A 16,960-nucleotide genomic window follows, 5' to 3' on the forward strand; every position below is an offset into this window, starting at 1 on the left:
TCTATGCATTTATTTATTATTTTGTACAATACATTTATATTTTATATGTATAAATATTTTACAATACAAAAAGTGTACCGACCTTTATCCGCATAACGATACCCACCCCAACATATTTCTACGAGTAAAAATAAGAGAAAAATAATATACAAACGTAGCGTGATAAATAGCTTGATGTTTGGTTATTCTAAAGGCCGTTGATTTGGTCCTCCTCTGACCTATCTATCGTTGAGATTAATGCTCATTGTCGCAATTGCAATGTATAATGTATCGGACAATCATCCAACTGTATCCATAATTATTGGACAATTACCTCAAGCAGTAAACACAGCTTGTGTCAACAAATTAGTTAAATGCAACTAATCTGTTATTATGCTGGTTTTTAACGAAAACCAATCTATTGTTATTTCATATATTTTTTATGACTTGCTTATGTGACGTATTTTCTTTTTATTTTTTGTCGTAGAATATGCTGACATCGTTATGCAGAAAGAATTTCTTTTTTTTTTTTTTTTTTTTTTTTTTTTAATAATTATACAATATAGAATCATTCGATCCAGACAATAAAAATATCAATGCAAGTATATGCATGTGCATTAGATTTAATAATATGTATAATCTTTTCTATAGGTTTCCACTTAAGCGCCAGCGTGAATCCGCCATTGATAACTGCAACGTCTGGTGTCGCTAGATCTCAATTTAATGTAGCAGTAACTTTTGATCGGCGAAAAATCACATCGTGCAACTGTACTTGTTCCTCCAAGGCTTATTGGTGTGCACACGTAGTTGCTGTTTGTCTTCATAGAATACACATGGTAAACAATTGATATATATTGTACCATCTTTAAGAGATGTTGTCAAACTATCTATACAAATTTTAGCGAAGAATAAGGAAGATGGCAAACATTTGTTGTTGATAAGTGTATTTCTGTTGACATCACCTTCCAGTGCCAAGTATGTTTAAAGGGATGTTGTGAAAATAATACGATAACAAATGTAAGCGACAGTGGCCAAGTTTGGGCACACAGAATGTGCTCAAAGTTGTGACAAGTGAGCAATGCGGCATGCGGAAAAAGTTGAAAGATTTTCGGAATGCTCTAAAATTTTATGAATAGTTCCAACAGCTATAGTAATCCTTGCAACGAGGTTCTTAGTGACGTCAATCCATTCCATCAGTTCGCTTGTTCGATAGAAAACAAATACACCACTCACTCTTATTATGAAAACTCCCTAGTACCAAAAGGTGATGTCAGTTGGCACATGTTTACCAAGACAAAATGTTTACCATCTATTTCCAATAAAAATTTGTACAATTGTGCAACATTTTGTGTATGAAGATTAAAAGAAAAAGCATGAAAAACTTATTAAACATTTTCAGCCGACACAAGTCTGCCTAAGAGCACCAGTTAGTGAATCCCTGTCGCGATTGCATCGAGATCAATTGCAAAAATTTGCTCAATATCTCATCAGCGAATTGCCACAGCAGATTCTACCCACTGCACAATCACTCTTGGACGAACTGTTGTCAGCTCAACCAAATGCCATCAATAGCTATTGTGGTGCTCCTGACCCTACAGCAGGTGCTTCGGCACACGATCAAACATCTTGGTATTTGGATGAGAAAACGTTGCACGATAATATTAAGAAAATTCTTATCAAGTTTTGTGTACCAGCGCCTATTGTGTTCAGGTAAACTTTCTTATAGTTACCTTAAGCTTAGTTTCTAATCTTTGATCAACATAATGTTAGAAATTATAGGCGCTTTATGGCATGAACTTTTGGAAAAGCCCAATAAATAATCATCATTGCTAATACACTTAATTAAAGTCCTATTGGTTCGAACAACTTTCTTTTCTTTTTCGTTTAAATATTTATATTATGAAATGAATGTTCATAATAAAATAATTTCGTAGAATGAACGTTGCTTAATGACATTTTACAGCGATGTAAACTATTTGAGCACCACCGCACCTCCAGCTGCTGCCGAGTGGTCGTCGCTTCTAAGACCATTGAGAGGTCGAGAACCAGAGGGAATGTGGAATCTCCTCTCAATCGTTCGTGAAATGTTCAAGAGAACAGATCGTAATGCAATTCCGCTTTTAGAAATTATCACGGAAGAGTGCATGGCCTGTGAACAAATAATTGTTTGGTGGTTTAACACCAAAGTAGCTTTGTTGAATGGTACAGGACATGGTGGTGGTAAACATGGTAATATGAATAGCAATGTTCACGCATCTCAACATGCATGTTCATCGCTTTGTGACGAAATTGTTGTGCTATGGAGATTGGCTGCTCTAAATCCTGGATTGTCACCAGCCGAACGAGAAATACTTCATGAACAATTTTTGGCATGGCATATGAAAATTATTGACAAGGTAATATTATTAAGAATATATTTTTATTGGGTTACCCGAAAATTTCGTACGTTTTTATCAATTAAAGCTATTGATTGATTTATTTTCAGGTCACAAAAAGTCGTGGTACATCTGTATCTCATAATTCACATAATAGAAATAATAGCATTAGTTATAAGGATTCATTAAAAAACGACTTGACTGTCTTTGTCGGCTTCAAAACAGCTCTTGAGGCGTGTTATTTAGATTGGGAAGAATATGCTCTGCCAGGGATCACGTACACAGCTGAAAGCAATCCCATGTATCATTGCCCATTTACGTGTTTTAGACATGTCGGCGATAGCAGTAATGAAGTAAATCAGGTTTGTTTATTGTTTCTCTCTCCTTCTGCGTGCATACATTATTTTTCGCAATATATTTCTGAATAAGTGTATAATATGAAAATATGTATATCTGTGACAAAGGTGAATTCGAGTTCAGCGGTATTAAATTGTCAGCCACCAATTTCTCATCATCACAGCAGACGACCTCTATCCTTAGGTCTCGTAGAATTTAGTTATACGGATAGACGAAGATTGAATCCGCGAGAATTTCCAGGCTTGTGTTCAAGAGGTAGCGGCGGAGATGGAAATCGAAGCAGCGTTAGTTCGGAAGGTTTTTGCGAAAATGATACCGACATGGCCGACATTTCAGAACCTCGGCTATTACGGAGACGGGGATGTACTAGGTTAAATAATTGTGGAGATACAGATTCACAGGTTGATATGATCATTATAATCATTTAAAAGTAATCTTTTATTGATTAAAAAAATATGATAATGTATGATTATGTTTAATCCTTTAGGAGGGTGGAGGTAGTGAGTCATCATCGAACAGTAACGTCAGTTTAAAAAATGTTGAAGGCACGAATAAACATTGCTCTAATATCTCGTCGGAAAGTCAGAGTGATAGCAGTGAAAGTAGTAACAATAAGGCTACTAACGAAGTGAAGTGTAGCAGGACGACTTTCGTCGACTATCGTGACAAATCGCGAACAGTAACAACTAAAACAACAGGAACTAAGACTGAGCAAGAATCTGAACAAGAAAATGATGCCTCCAGGAGACAATCAAAAGATGAAAGCTCATCCTCTAGCAGCGATAGTCCTTCTGGTGATGAATATAACGTGTATTATTATGATTCGAAGGCAACACTTAATAATACAGGAACTGATTCAAAAACAGAGTCATCTTTAACAGTTGTACCCAGCGCAAATACGTTACTGGGTAATCTTAAGAAAATAGAAGATCCTTGGGGAATATTTCTTGCTAGAGCAGAGGGTCTTTATGCTCATGGGCATACAAGAGAGGCTTGTCTGCTTGGTGTTACATTAGCTGAAGAATTACTAGCCAATCCTCCAGATTTAATGATCGAGGAACCTCCTCTGCCATCCAAGGGAAAAAAGAAAAAAGTAAAATCCAGAGTAGAGATTGTATTTATTAACAACTTGACTGCCGCGCTAATTTTACATGTGTTTTTATTGTAAAGGTTACAATTTTAACCCTTCGCACTCCAATTACCAACATTACTGGCAAACATCGCTCTTTTTCAGTTATGCAATAAAAATAAATTTTTTTTTTGTATACAAGATTTTCTCTACTTTGTCTAATTAATTGGCCGACAATAAAAAATGTGTGGAATGCAAAAGGTTAAAATAAGATATAAAACAATATAATAATACTGGTAACGGGTTACTCCCAAGGCTTTAGTGAAAAGACAAACGCTGGTGTTCGTTGACCACCGTGGCAGTCAACGTGTTAAGTTTCTATCGATTTTAATATATTAGTCAGAGTTGATATTTAATAGATATAAAGTTTCAGCAACAAGTTAATCCAGCATCACATCAACTAACGTGCCTTGCCTCTGCCACTTTGGCCAAATGTTGCTTCTTATGCACGGTACTCGCTGAAAATCCCGAAAATCACAATCTTGCATTCAGAGTAGGTCTCTACGGCTTAGAAATGGCGAGACCACCAGCAAATACGAAACCTTTAGAAGTAAAATTTATATTTATTAACAAAATTTACAATATTCTACAAGATTATCTTCTATCACATAACTGTGTTATCTCTTTTTCCCAGGTCAAACTAGCACATCAAGAAAGCGAGCTCGTAAGTTTATTGAAAAAAATACCCTTAGGACAAGCAGAACTAAATATGGTCAGACAGAGAGCAGCGCATTTACGAGATGGGGTATTACGATCAAGAGGACATGCATTGCTACCAATTATTTTAGCAAGCTTTATATTCGACACTTTAAATACACCGAGTATGTTTACTTTTAACATACATAAGTCTATACATAAATTAAAATTTTTACACACAACTTTTCTATTTTATTTTATTTTAATAGATTAATCATATACAGGGTGAGCCACCTAAATGTCTCTGTTGTTTATGGTCTTACGGGAAAAATTGTTAAGAAAAAATTACGCTACTTGTATGGGACATATGTAAATTTGTCTTAAAGATCATTTTTTTTTAAATTAATTATTCTTTTCTTAACGAATTTATATATCTTTCATCATGTTAGTCGGTTTATTAAGAATAACATAAGAAATTAATTTATGTTTAGAAAAAATTTCTAAAGGGTTTTATTTTTTTAAAATACTGAAGACCTTGAAATTTCAAAATATTCTCGAAAAAAGAAAAGTTAAGGAAAAGAAAACTAATATTTACAGGAGGTCCGGAAATTAGCAAAGAATCTGACGAAGCACTCGGTTTCGATGCAGCAGTTGCTGCTTTAGGACTCAAAGCGAACGTGAGTGAAGCGGATCATCCACTTCTTTGCGAAGGAACGAGACGTCAAAGGTACGTTGGTCGTAACTAAAAATTTCTAAGATGAAGAAAAGAAAATTATTATTTATTTCTCAATGACACACTTTACAGGGGTGATTTAGCGATTACTCTTCTTGTACATTACAAGGATGCACCAGCTAAAGTAGCAAGAATAATGAACAAACTTTTGGATCGTGATGTTCATCAATTAATTAAGTCTCCTATTCTTAGTAGTTACTACACTGCTAATCTTATCACCAAGCCTGAGGCAAGAAATATATATGATTACAACAAGTATTATTTTGTTTGTATAATTCAGTTGTATTCAAAATGATTATAATATATTTTCCAGATGACAAATCATTTGCGAGAAGACGAATGTTTGTCGCCTTTAACAGGAACAGACGTTGGAAACGGTGACAACGCTATTAGCAATGGCAGTAGACCACACAGCAGTACTAGTGCAGAATTAGAAAGTAGCATGAATGCATTAACTCTTCAACCACCATTGGTGCAGACTGTACCTACCAGAAATAAAGAAACTAGGTTTGTGTTGCAATAATAATACCTGTAAACAGTATGACTTTATTTTTAACTAATTTTGTATTATTGTCTAGGTACAAGAGTAAGCGAATATGTCCATCAATTCCTAATCAACCATCAGAAGCTGGTGCACATTTCATGTGTGAATTGGCAAAAACTGTATTAGCTAAAGCAGGTGGTAGTAGTTCAACTTCATTGTTCACCCAAGTATCAACGAATCAAAATCATCACGTACCGCACAGAGCTTTACACATGTGCGCCTTCCAATTGGGCTTATACGCTCTCGGTCTTCATAATTGTGTCAGTCATAATTGGTTGAGTCGTACTTATTCTACTCATGTCTCTTGGATCACTGGACAAGCTGTGGAAATTGGAGCGCCGGCTATATGGTTCCTTATCGAAAGTTGGGAAGGTCATTTAACTCCTCCAGAAGCTGTCAGTATTGCTGATAAGTCTTCCAGAGGGAGCGATCCAAATATGGTTAGAGCGGCCGCAGAATTGGCACTTTCTTGCCTACCACATGCACATGCCCTTAATCCAAATGAAGTACAGAGGGCTATTTTACAGGTAAACTTATGGAATCCTTAATGGAAGTTGAAACAATTATTTGACATCTATTTATTAATATCATTACAATATTCACATTTTACAGTGTAAGGAACAAAGTGATGTCATGTTGGAAAAAGCATGCATCACGGTAGAAAACACGGCTAAAGGTGGCGGTGTTTATCCAGAAGTACTTTTTCAAGTTGCCAAATATTGGTACGAGTTGTACATCCGTGTAAGTTGTCAATATTACATTAAGCCTTATCTCTATATTTATTAAATAAAAAGTTGATTAACGTTATAATTGATATTTTTTTACATTTAGCACACACCCGGAGGAGAACAACAAGATGAGATGCCACACGATTCTTTACAGTTAGATCTTAACAGTGCCCTTTTAGTAGAACCTGGTCCTCCTGTAGATTTATCTGCAGGTCAAATGATACCAGGTCCAACACAGGCTGTCGTTGTAACTAGTACACAACCACCTCCTCAGCCATATCCTGCACATCCCACTATAACGACTCTGGCACCCTTGGGTACAGTACAACAGTATTACAATCACGAAGCACAAATAATACAACAACCAGGTGTTTAGATAAAAGTATTTTCTTTTTTTTTCGGCGACATAAGAATAATATTAGTTGTTTTTTAAATAAAACAAATATTAATTAACATAAAACGTTTAACATCGACGTTATCTGATCGAACGTGCATATAATTATTTACGCATTATAAAATCATTAATCGTAATGCCTTCACGTTGGTCACACATTAACTAACAATACATATAACCTTTGTTTCTCTTTCATTCCAGGAGTTGGCATGCCATATGCGGTAGCCCCCTACAGTTTCGTACATCCGCATCATTCGATTCCAGCGTTTGGTGGACCGATGCCTACACATAGAGTAACTCTACCTCCCGCACCACCACACATGCAAATGTATCACACAGCCTTTCCACCTCATCCTAGATGCCCGCAGCATCCTCAACATCCGCAACATCCGCATCATCCACCGCCAACTGCACAGCCACCACCAGTGCCGCAATACTACGCACCGCAACCTCCACCTCCGCCGGGAACGCATCATTTATTCACCATGCAACAAACCATGCCAGTTAACGTACGCAAATTGTTTTTTCTTTTCCCATTAGATAAACAAAAGAACAATTTAAAAAAATTAATCATTTATCATTGAAAATATATTTTTTTTTATTAGGTTCAAGCGGGAGTAACCCATGGTCCTATTCCTGGACAAAGTGGTTTGCCTGGACCAGCATTAGTACAGGCTCAACCAATCATCTCTACTGTAAGACCGCAACCACAGGTTAATGTATATTACATTATTTTACAATTATTTCTTTTCTTTTAAGATAATGCTTTTTTCTACTCCTTTCTTTTTTTTTCATTAGGTTCATAACCAGAACCAACGATTTAGGCATCAACAATTTAGAGCATTAGTTGCGGCATATCGCGTAGGTATGCTAGCCTTGGAAACATTAGCTCGTAGAGTACACGACGACAGACCCCAGGCTAAATATGCACGAAATCCACCATATGGAGAAGACGTTAAATGGTTGTTTAGAGTTTCCAAACGTCTGGGTTCTCAATACCTTCACCAATTATGTGTTTGCACGGTGAACAGTATCGTAAGTCCGTTCGTTCTTCACGAAGTGGCACTCGAAGCAGCCCATTATCTCTCCAGAAATAATCCAACATTGGTTTTACAACACTTGAGATCGGCTCCTCTGGCACCGCTCGTACACAAATGTCAACAAATGTAAGTTACGATAAGCATAGCAGCACACATCGTTGACATATCAAAACTATAAAAATAACAATCATTTGAATTAATGATAAATCCATAGGTACATTCAGTGCATGCATCAGAAGCTATATCATTTGGCACCTAGTGATTACGAGGACTTTGCCAGCGTAGTTTGTGCGGCAAGAGCAGCATTCCATATAACTCCGGAAGGGCACACGCAATTCAAGGAATGGCTTCAATCTATCAAAAGGTATTAATAACATTAAACAATGAGCTTTAGAAAAATAATTTTTTTTTCATTTTTTGGAACAACTGTGAAAGAATAAAAAAAAAACGAAAGGATATATGATTTCAGATCTAAATCGTGCAACAAAGAACTATGGGCGCAGATCAATGCGGCGCTACAGCAAAATGGCAAATGACACAGAGCGGAACCAGGTACATCGAGAGGGACATCGATACCACCTCCTCCCTATCCAACATCAGCACCAGGTCCTGCAACGATTAATGCCGTAGCATCAGCACCTGCACCAGTACCAGTACCAGCACCAGTACCGGCACAAATACCGACACCGGCACCAGTACCTGCTACGGCTACGGTAGTTCTATCCGTATCACCAGTTACGACTACAACAGCCATAGCAATAACGACTACGCATAGCACGCCAAGTTTAGTTGTGCAGCATCAATCTTCTTCTTCCTCTCATCAAGAACGTCGGACGCGTCCACGCATTGCAGCAGGACACCCTCAACAAGCTAGACTTGGACAAGATTTTCATAATGTCTGCCTACGTTCTCCATCATGGAAACATCGCGTAAGTGGCAACGATAACAAAGGCAACAACATCGGATGACGTATGAGTTTTCCGTGTGGTTCGCACGACGGAAATCGTTTTAGGATTCTCGCTCATGGAAGATTCATCTCGGATATGTTAACACCCGTACAATCCAATTTGATCAACCCACGATGTCCATGATAGGCGAAATTGCTTACATTAAATGTTAAAAGGAAAATTATGAAAAGGACGAAAAAAATAATATAAAAAAAAAAAAATAGGAAAAGAAAATCTCATATCTAAGGATTATCGCGTGTTAAACTTATGTGAATTCGAATTACTCTCAAGAAAAAACAAAACGAAATTCGCAATTATTGTATATGGATTATATTGGACGTATATTGTCGTTCTTATTAGAAAAGAATAACGATGTCAACTTAAAACACGCGTCGTCGTTTTTGTTAAATCGTTCTAATCAAAATTATATTTCTTTAACTCTTCGACTGCGGCACTTCACTTTCGCACGAATACCATCACAACAAACAATATTCGTAGGATCAATCCCTGTGACGGAATTTCGCACATCGTTTTATGCTCATTTATTTATCGTTCTCTATACGTATTTTGTAGTCAAAGGGTTAAATACTCTCGCGTACAGGCGAGTCGTGAATTCAAGAGAAGTAGAGAGGGAGAAAGTTATCAAAAACAAAAGAAAAAATGAAAACGGATATATATAAACAAAGAGATATGAAACGAAAAGTTAAGAAAAAATAATACGGACGGAAAGGAAAGAAAAAAAAGAAAAAGAAAAAGAAAAAATGAAAATGAAAATAAAATTGAAAATGAAAATGACATAATAGAACAACCACTCCTCGTTTTTTAGTTAGATCGTACGATCGTCCTTTAGCCGCAATTAGATAGGAAATGTTTATTTTCGAGACTCATTATCATAGATAGGATAAATTTTTCTCTCTTATTTTATTTTTGTAAACGATTAAAAAAGAAGAAAAAAAGAAAATTTTAATATCGACGATAATGCCTATTTATATAACTGTAATAGAAAAAAAGTAAAAAAAGAAAAAAGAGAAAAGAAAAATCACACAGAACGTTTATCCAGATAAGGATATATATATATATTTAAATATTTCTTCAAACACATTTAATGGAGAATTTTTATAGTCGTTAAAAATAAAATAAAAATAAGAAGAAAAGAAAAGAAAAGAAAAGAAAAGAAAAGAAACATTCGGATTATCATAAATCAGTCGAAGAACTGATGATCTCCTTCAACCAATTGTTCTTGTACTTTAATTGGCCTATTTTTTGTTTGTTTCTTTGTTCTCATTCATTACTTTTAATTATTATTATTATTATTATTAATATTATTATTATTATAATATGATATTTTAATTTCCCCTTTCCTTGTTATTATTTTTTTTCTTTTCTTTTTTTTATTTTTTTTTTTTTTTTTTTTTGAATATATCATAGATTTACAATATCTATATATTACACGCAGCTCTGCAGCATAATAATTCATCATTGTCTGTTGTCGATTAAAACACGACAATCCGTAAACGAAAAAAATGATCTCTGTAATTTTAAAATTTTAAAATAATTTGAAATATACGATAATAAAGGAACAAAGAGTTTATAGCTGACATATCACCTAAAAATTTGAGCCACCCACCCAAAATTTGCACGTCACAACAAAAATCGATAACGTTCTAATGGTACTTTTTTTGTTGTTCTTCTATATAATCCTTCATTATTTTTTTCCAACTTAAAAATATAATTACGATAAACTTAAGAATTCTAATTATTTTAAATAATTATAATTTTAACGTTTTAATCAACATGAAACGCATTTGATATTATTCGGAACTGATTCGGACGAATTTTCGAGAAAATATATTTTTGGTGGCTTCTGAAAGAAAATGAAAAGAAGATATACTTAACATTAACAAATTAGGTTCACACACATACACACCACATACACGCTCAATGACCTGAATGAATTAAATCCGCATCATCGTTAGTTATAGAAGAACGAATAGAAATAAAAAAAAAAAACATAGAAACTGAATAATCATAAAACAAAACATGGAATCATTAACTTGTCACTTTGTTATTTTGAAATTCGGTAGCCCAAGTGGATTATTAAAATTAAGTAATCGAAAATAATCGATAAACAAACTTAAAAAAAAAAAAAGAAAAAAAAGAAATAAAGTAAAATTACCCTACTCGAGATAAACGGTAAGAAGGAGTAAAGAGATTTATTTTCAATATGTAAAAATTAAAAAAAAAAAATGAGAAGAAGAAGAAGAAGATGAAGTTTAAAAAACAATGCTGTACTCTTATGAATAATGCACGTCCGCGAATATGCTTTAAGTGTCGCGTGGACGTTGGATATAATTAATAAATATATGTAATTATTATTGTTTTTAGTATGAACTCTAAACAGTGCCTCGTCGAAATCTATATAACAAAGAAATAAAATTAAAGAGAGAAAAAAAAAAAAAAGAAATACAACCAAATAGTAATGGAAAAAAAAAAACACAAAATTCCCACAAATACTAAAAATAAAGAAAAAGGAACATTTTACGCAACTGAGAAAAAATTCTATGAAAGGGGACGGCTTATCATCCATTGGGGAGGGGGAAGTAATGATGAAAGAAAAAAAAAAGAAATAAAAAGATAGAGAAAAAAAAAACTCGTCTTAAAAATTATATTACTCTGTATATCATTCGCCGGTGTTATTATAAAGAAAAAATTACACTGTTTTACCATTAAGAAAGAATTAGAAATTACGTACGCGCGCGCGCGCACACGCATATATAAATATAAATATATATAAAAGTAAATGTAAACTATATATATATATGAATGTTTTTAAATCTTTTGAACGGCAGTACGCAGAATAATTAAAGAAAAAGGATTAGGAAAATATTGCGCGCGCGCACGCGTGCGTGTGTGTATGAGTGTGCGTGTGACTCTATATGCAGGATATCTGAAGTTTTTCCGACCAAACGGTATTAGCGTATTCTATGCACGAAAACCAATCGAAAAGAATGGAAAATCCGTCGCGCAAACCATACTCGTAATGAATGTCTGCATATTCTTGATTTGAAAATATTTTTGGCATTTATATCATAAGAAAAGGTAAACGTAATCGAATTTAAGATCAATCCCGTTGGACATTAAACGTGAACATTTATAATTATAAATGAAATCATAACTTTTAAATGATGTACCTTTATTCAACATTTAATTTTTATTTTCGTGCATAAAATATGCTGACATCAGAATAACTTCAAACACCCTGTATATTAAACAAAGGACTACATGAAAAATAATATAAACAGCTCGTGTAATTCTTTGTTCCTTTTTACATTTATTTTCTTTTTAATTTTTCAATTCCGTTGTTATAAAATGATCTCATTATAACATAAAATATGTATTTGAGGAACGTTCATTTTGTGAATGTATGTTGTAGGACGCGTACTTTACGTAGAATCGATAACATTATCCATAGCGAATATTAATTAACTAAGTATTCTAAGTAGCCTACTTTATTAGCAAACTCTTTATCAGAACATTATAATCTGCAATTTTAACTGTATGAAAGATTTAACGATAATGATAACAGAAAATAATTAAGAAAAGACGCGAAAATAAGAAAGAGAGAGAGACACGAAGAATTATCTACACATACACATTATAGAGGTGCATAACATGACACAGAAAGTCCTCACGTAGATCGCTAGCATCCTATTTATTTCTCTGTCGAACATAACATATATACATATACATTTACACAACGTGACCAACGTAAAGCATTACAAATTGTTTTTTGATTTATTTCAATCATTGTTGTAATAAATTTCAATGGATTTTTAATTTTCTTCTTTTTGTGATCACTAATCCAAGAAAATCGAAATGTTCGATTGAAAACAAGTAAAATTATTTTGTACTATTTGGATAAAAATAAAAACAATTTGTAAGATTTTATATGGGTCATCCGTTGTATGCGTGTATATAAAAGGTATCTAGTTGTATGTGACAAGAATCCACATTTGATATACTTGCTACATACAACCAGATACCCTGTATATACAGTGTGTCCCGACTTGTTTCCATATAACAATACCAGGGAACATTATTATTATTATTAGAAACATGAAAAGAAAAGATCTACCAGACAAAAATTGATACGTCTAAAAAATAAATTGAAAAAATTTGTACTGAATCGATCACCGAAATGAAAAAAAAAATCAACAAGAAATTAAAAAAGTAATCGATCTATTCTTGTACAATATCAAACAAAAACTAGTCCATTGTTATCTCGTATTTTTGTTATAATGTTTCTATATTATTTTTTTTCTTATTTTTACTCATAGAATATGTTGGTATCGTTATACGGAAAAAAGTCGGGATATCCTGTATAATATAATATAAATACATACATATATACTTATAACAAATAAGTAAATACTATATGTGCATTTGAATATACATAAATATAGACAAATTTACGAAAGAATGAGAAAGTATCGTTCGAAGTAAGTAAATAAGTATCCATGTATTAATTTACGTGTACCGTTCGAGTCTGTGAACAAAAAAAAAAATATATATATAAATATATAGAATACAATCTCACAGTACATACGTGAGAAAATGATTGTTCGAAAGTCGCGATCTTATTCTCAACATTTTTAACGATTGCAAAATGTAGAAAATCCAGAAAAAAAGAAAGAAAGATTGTGAGATATAAAGAAAGAAAGAAAAACGGAGAGCGTAAGAGAGCACGACGAGAATTATATTTTTACACTTGATCAGAAAAAAAAGCTGAAATAAGTGCTACGTGAGAAAAAAAAAAAAAAAAAAAAAAAAAAAAAAAAAAGAAAAAAAAAAAAGGAAGATAAAGTGAAGATGATTTAACGCCGCGGGGCGACGTTAGACTCTTATTTTAGTCTTATTAAGGATCCAAACGGTATCAGTGTATCGTAGAAATACGTGAGATCTATAATTTAAAAAAAAAAAAATACTTAATAAACATGAAAGAGATATCTACCATGTCAATTACGAAATTGGTTGAAAATTAAGAAGACATCATTCTTTTTATCCAAAAATTACAATTCATCTGATATTTTTATTTTTGAAGTATTTCTATTAAAAATGAAATGAAAAATCAAATGTTATTATTTATCAGATCAGTATTTTTGTAAACATTTTTCAAAAATTACGTTCGATATCATTGAATGTATTCCAACGTATGTAAAAAAATGTTTACAAAAAGTACGTCAAAGGTAAAATCTGAAGATCATAAAAAATACTGACCAAATAAATAAAAGTGTGACAACAATTGATGATAAACAATAAGAAAAATATTCTCCGTTGAGAGGAAAAAAAATGTTCTCTAATTTTTATTACGAACGATCTCAAAAAAGGCGATACACTTTTACTTGCGTGTGTTACACGGCTCGAACAATGCGTAAGTTCGAATATGTGTTCAATAATTTAATAAAAAAAAAAAAAAACGAGGAAGGAAGAGGGAGGGGAAAAAAATTTAAAAAAGATAAAGACATAAATATATAAATAATAATAATAAAAAAAAAAAAAAAAAAAGAAAAAAAAAAGGAATAATAACCTCTCCGTCGAAGAACTCTCTCGCGAGTTTTCCGTACGCGGAAAATAAGAAATGCGTCGTTAAAAGTAACACGCGTCGAATCACCCTGTGCGTTTAAAATCTTCAAGGCGACGAACCTTTTTTTCCGACATAACTGTGAAAAAACGTAGGGAAAATTTACGTTTTTCTTTTTTTAAAAAAAAAGAAAAAACAACGTATTAAAAAGCGAGTACTTTTTAGCCAGTAGTCGCGCGTTTAGAGTATCGATCGCCAACAGCTCAGGTATAATCACGATGACGATGACGATGAAGATAAACAAACAAACAAAAAATACACGTAAAAGTAAAAAGTTTTTAAAAAAGTAAAGGAAAAGAGAGAGAAAAAGAAAGAGAGAGAGGGGGGGGAGAAAAGAAGATAAAAAATAAAAAAAAAAGGCAGAAAGAATAAAAAAGATAGGAAGGTTTTGATAAACTGCAAATTACGAACATTCCGTGGTAACTTAGCGAAAAAAAAAAATAATCTTCTATCATCCCGATTCGTTGTAAGAGGAAAGATATTTTTTTGTGCGTAATAATCATTGAGATCTCGAGTGTGTATAAAAAAGGAAAAAGAAGAAAAAATAGAAAAAAAAGGAAACAGAAAAAAAATTAATACAGGATTAGGACTGGCATCCGTGGACGAATTAAAAGCGGATCTTGTCGAAATTGCGACATGAATATCTATCGTTATTAAGAAAAAAAAATCAAAAAAAAGATATAAAAAAAAAACGAATTTTCTATCGAGCAATGTTGTAGCAAAATCGTACATGTTACTGAAATATACAAACATACATACATACATACATACATACATACATACATATATCCAACATACATACATACATACATACATACATACATACATATATCCAACATACATACATACATAAATACATGCATACGTCTGCTTTCTGCACTTTCCAGCAATCATTTTTAAGGAGCTGGATTAGATGATAAATACATAAATAAATAAAAATAAAATCCATCTTCTTCGAATGACTGGAATAAACGATCGATCGAATGTTTTAGAAAAAAAAGAATTAAATTAAATTAAATTAAATTAAATTAAATTAAATTAAATTAAATTGAATTAAATTAAATTAAATTAAATTAAAATAAAATAAATTAAAATAAAATAAAACAAGAAGAAGAAGAAGAAGCAATGTATATCTTAGAATAATTCAAAATGACGTATTTACGTACGCGTAGCCACAAGAAATTTGGATATTCCTTATTAACAAATGGGAATTTAGGCTACGGTAATATTACGTCGCAGGATAATCGTTCATTTGTGATATATTTTCTTGAAATAGAAACTACGACAATTAATAAAAATAATAGTAATATTTCCAATGAAAGATTTGTAAAAATATGCAGAATTTAGAAATCCTACATTTACGATATTTAAGAAAATCATATTTAACCCTTTCCCTACGGCATGCTATGGCTTGAGTATCGTTCGTGTGTACGTATATACGACCCCTATATGGGTCGATTAATCGTTCATACGGGGCCTTTGCATGTACGATCTGTATATTGGTCGCTAGTAACGAAAGGATTAAATATTCCTTCGTTTTTAATATAATAAAGTCATATCCTGTGACGTAGCAATTTACATAAGTTAAGTAAGTACAAAGTTTGAATTATCGAGATATGTATTATTTTATATTAAGAATGAGGATAGTGCAAAGATGTTTTCTCGACCGGTGCTTTCGATGATAAGAATAAGAATAATAATAATAATAATAATAATAACATAATCGAGCAAAATAATTGACTGGATTGTGTTCAAAATTACGATAGATGACTACAACAAAAGATGAGCTTTTTATTTTAAAAAATAAAAATCAATTAATGACATTTGTTGTTTTAATCAAATTTTTTCGTTGGCAAATAAAAAAAAAGGATTAAGTCGCATAACTTTCTAAATAAACGTGGCTCAAATAATAATAATAATAATAATTGTAGCATAAATTCGAACTTGACCGAACAAATACAAACGAGAAGATTTTCATTCCAATGTTTAAAATAACGTGATTCTACTCTCGACGGCCCGTATCATCGAAAAAGATGATTGCACTTGTCCTCCGTGTCGGCACATTTATGGTGTAATTTTAAACAGGGAGGAGGGGGGAGGAGCGAAAAAAAAGGGAAAAAAATAATGGAAGAAAAAATGTAGTGTCGTTGAACGTGTGCTACGTCAAATCGAGGTCTCCATTTTGAACGATTTAATTAAAGAAAAATTTAATAAAATATTCATTCTCTATTCGACATTAACCTTGAACTTTTTCGATTATCATCCCAAATTTTGATCGCGTGAAAAATTGAACGAAACAAAATTGTACATTATATTTATTATTTGTGTCAATAAGAAAAATATATATATAAATATAATTATATATATAAATTTAACGTCCAAAAAAAGACGCATTTAAGAGTATAATAGACAATTCATAACAAAAATATAAGTCTAAAAAAAAAAAAATAGGAAAAG

General features: G+C 32.6%; 1 protein-coding gene across 3 annotated transcripts; it reads left to right on the forward strand.

The window, feature by feature from the left end:
• Positions 1-710: 710 nt before the first annotated feature.
• On the forward strand, positions 711-9,485 carry LOC106792288 (zinc finger SWIM domain-containing protein 8). Of its 3 annotated transcripts, none has more exons than XM_014758606.1 (19): positions 711-815; positions 1,379-1,689; positions 1,943-2,375; positions 2,465-2,716; positions 2,819-3,112; positions 3,199-3,804; positions 4,208-4,390; positions 4,475-4,661; positions 5,074-5,203; positions 5,282-5,438; positions 5,523-5,716; positions 5,788-6,280; positions 6,366-6,494; positions 6,585-6,849; positions 7,077-7,384; positions 7,481-7,588; positions 7,674-8,041; positions 8,130-8,279; positions 8,385-9,485. In XM_014758606.1, the coding sequence occupies exons 1-19, from the start codon at positions 813-815 to the stop codon at positions 8,449-8,451; spliced, it is 4,638 nt and encodes a 1,545-aa protein (XP_014614092.1). In that variant the 5' UTR covers positions 711-812; the 3' UTR covers positions 8,452-9,485. The 3 variants fall into 3 exon arrangements, with proteins under 3 accessions (XP_014614092.1, XP_014614093.1, XP_014614091.1); XM_014758607.1 differs by having other exon boundaries at positions 6,585-6,798; positions 8,370-9,485; XM_014758605.1 differs by having other exon boundaries at positions 4,214-4,390; positions 8,370-9,485.
• Positions 9,486-16,960: the final 7,475 nt, after the last annotated feature.

The sequence above is a fragment of the Polistes canadensis genome, unplaced genomic scaffold, assembly GCF_001313835.1.
Source record: "Polistes canadensis isolate GaletaPanama2010 unplaced genomic scaffold, ASM131383v1 scaffold_403, whole genome shotgun sequence".
Lineage (NCBI taxonomy): Eukaryota > Metazoa > Arthropoda > Insecta > Hymenoptera > Vespidae > Polistes > Polistes canadensis.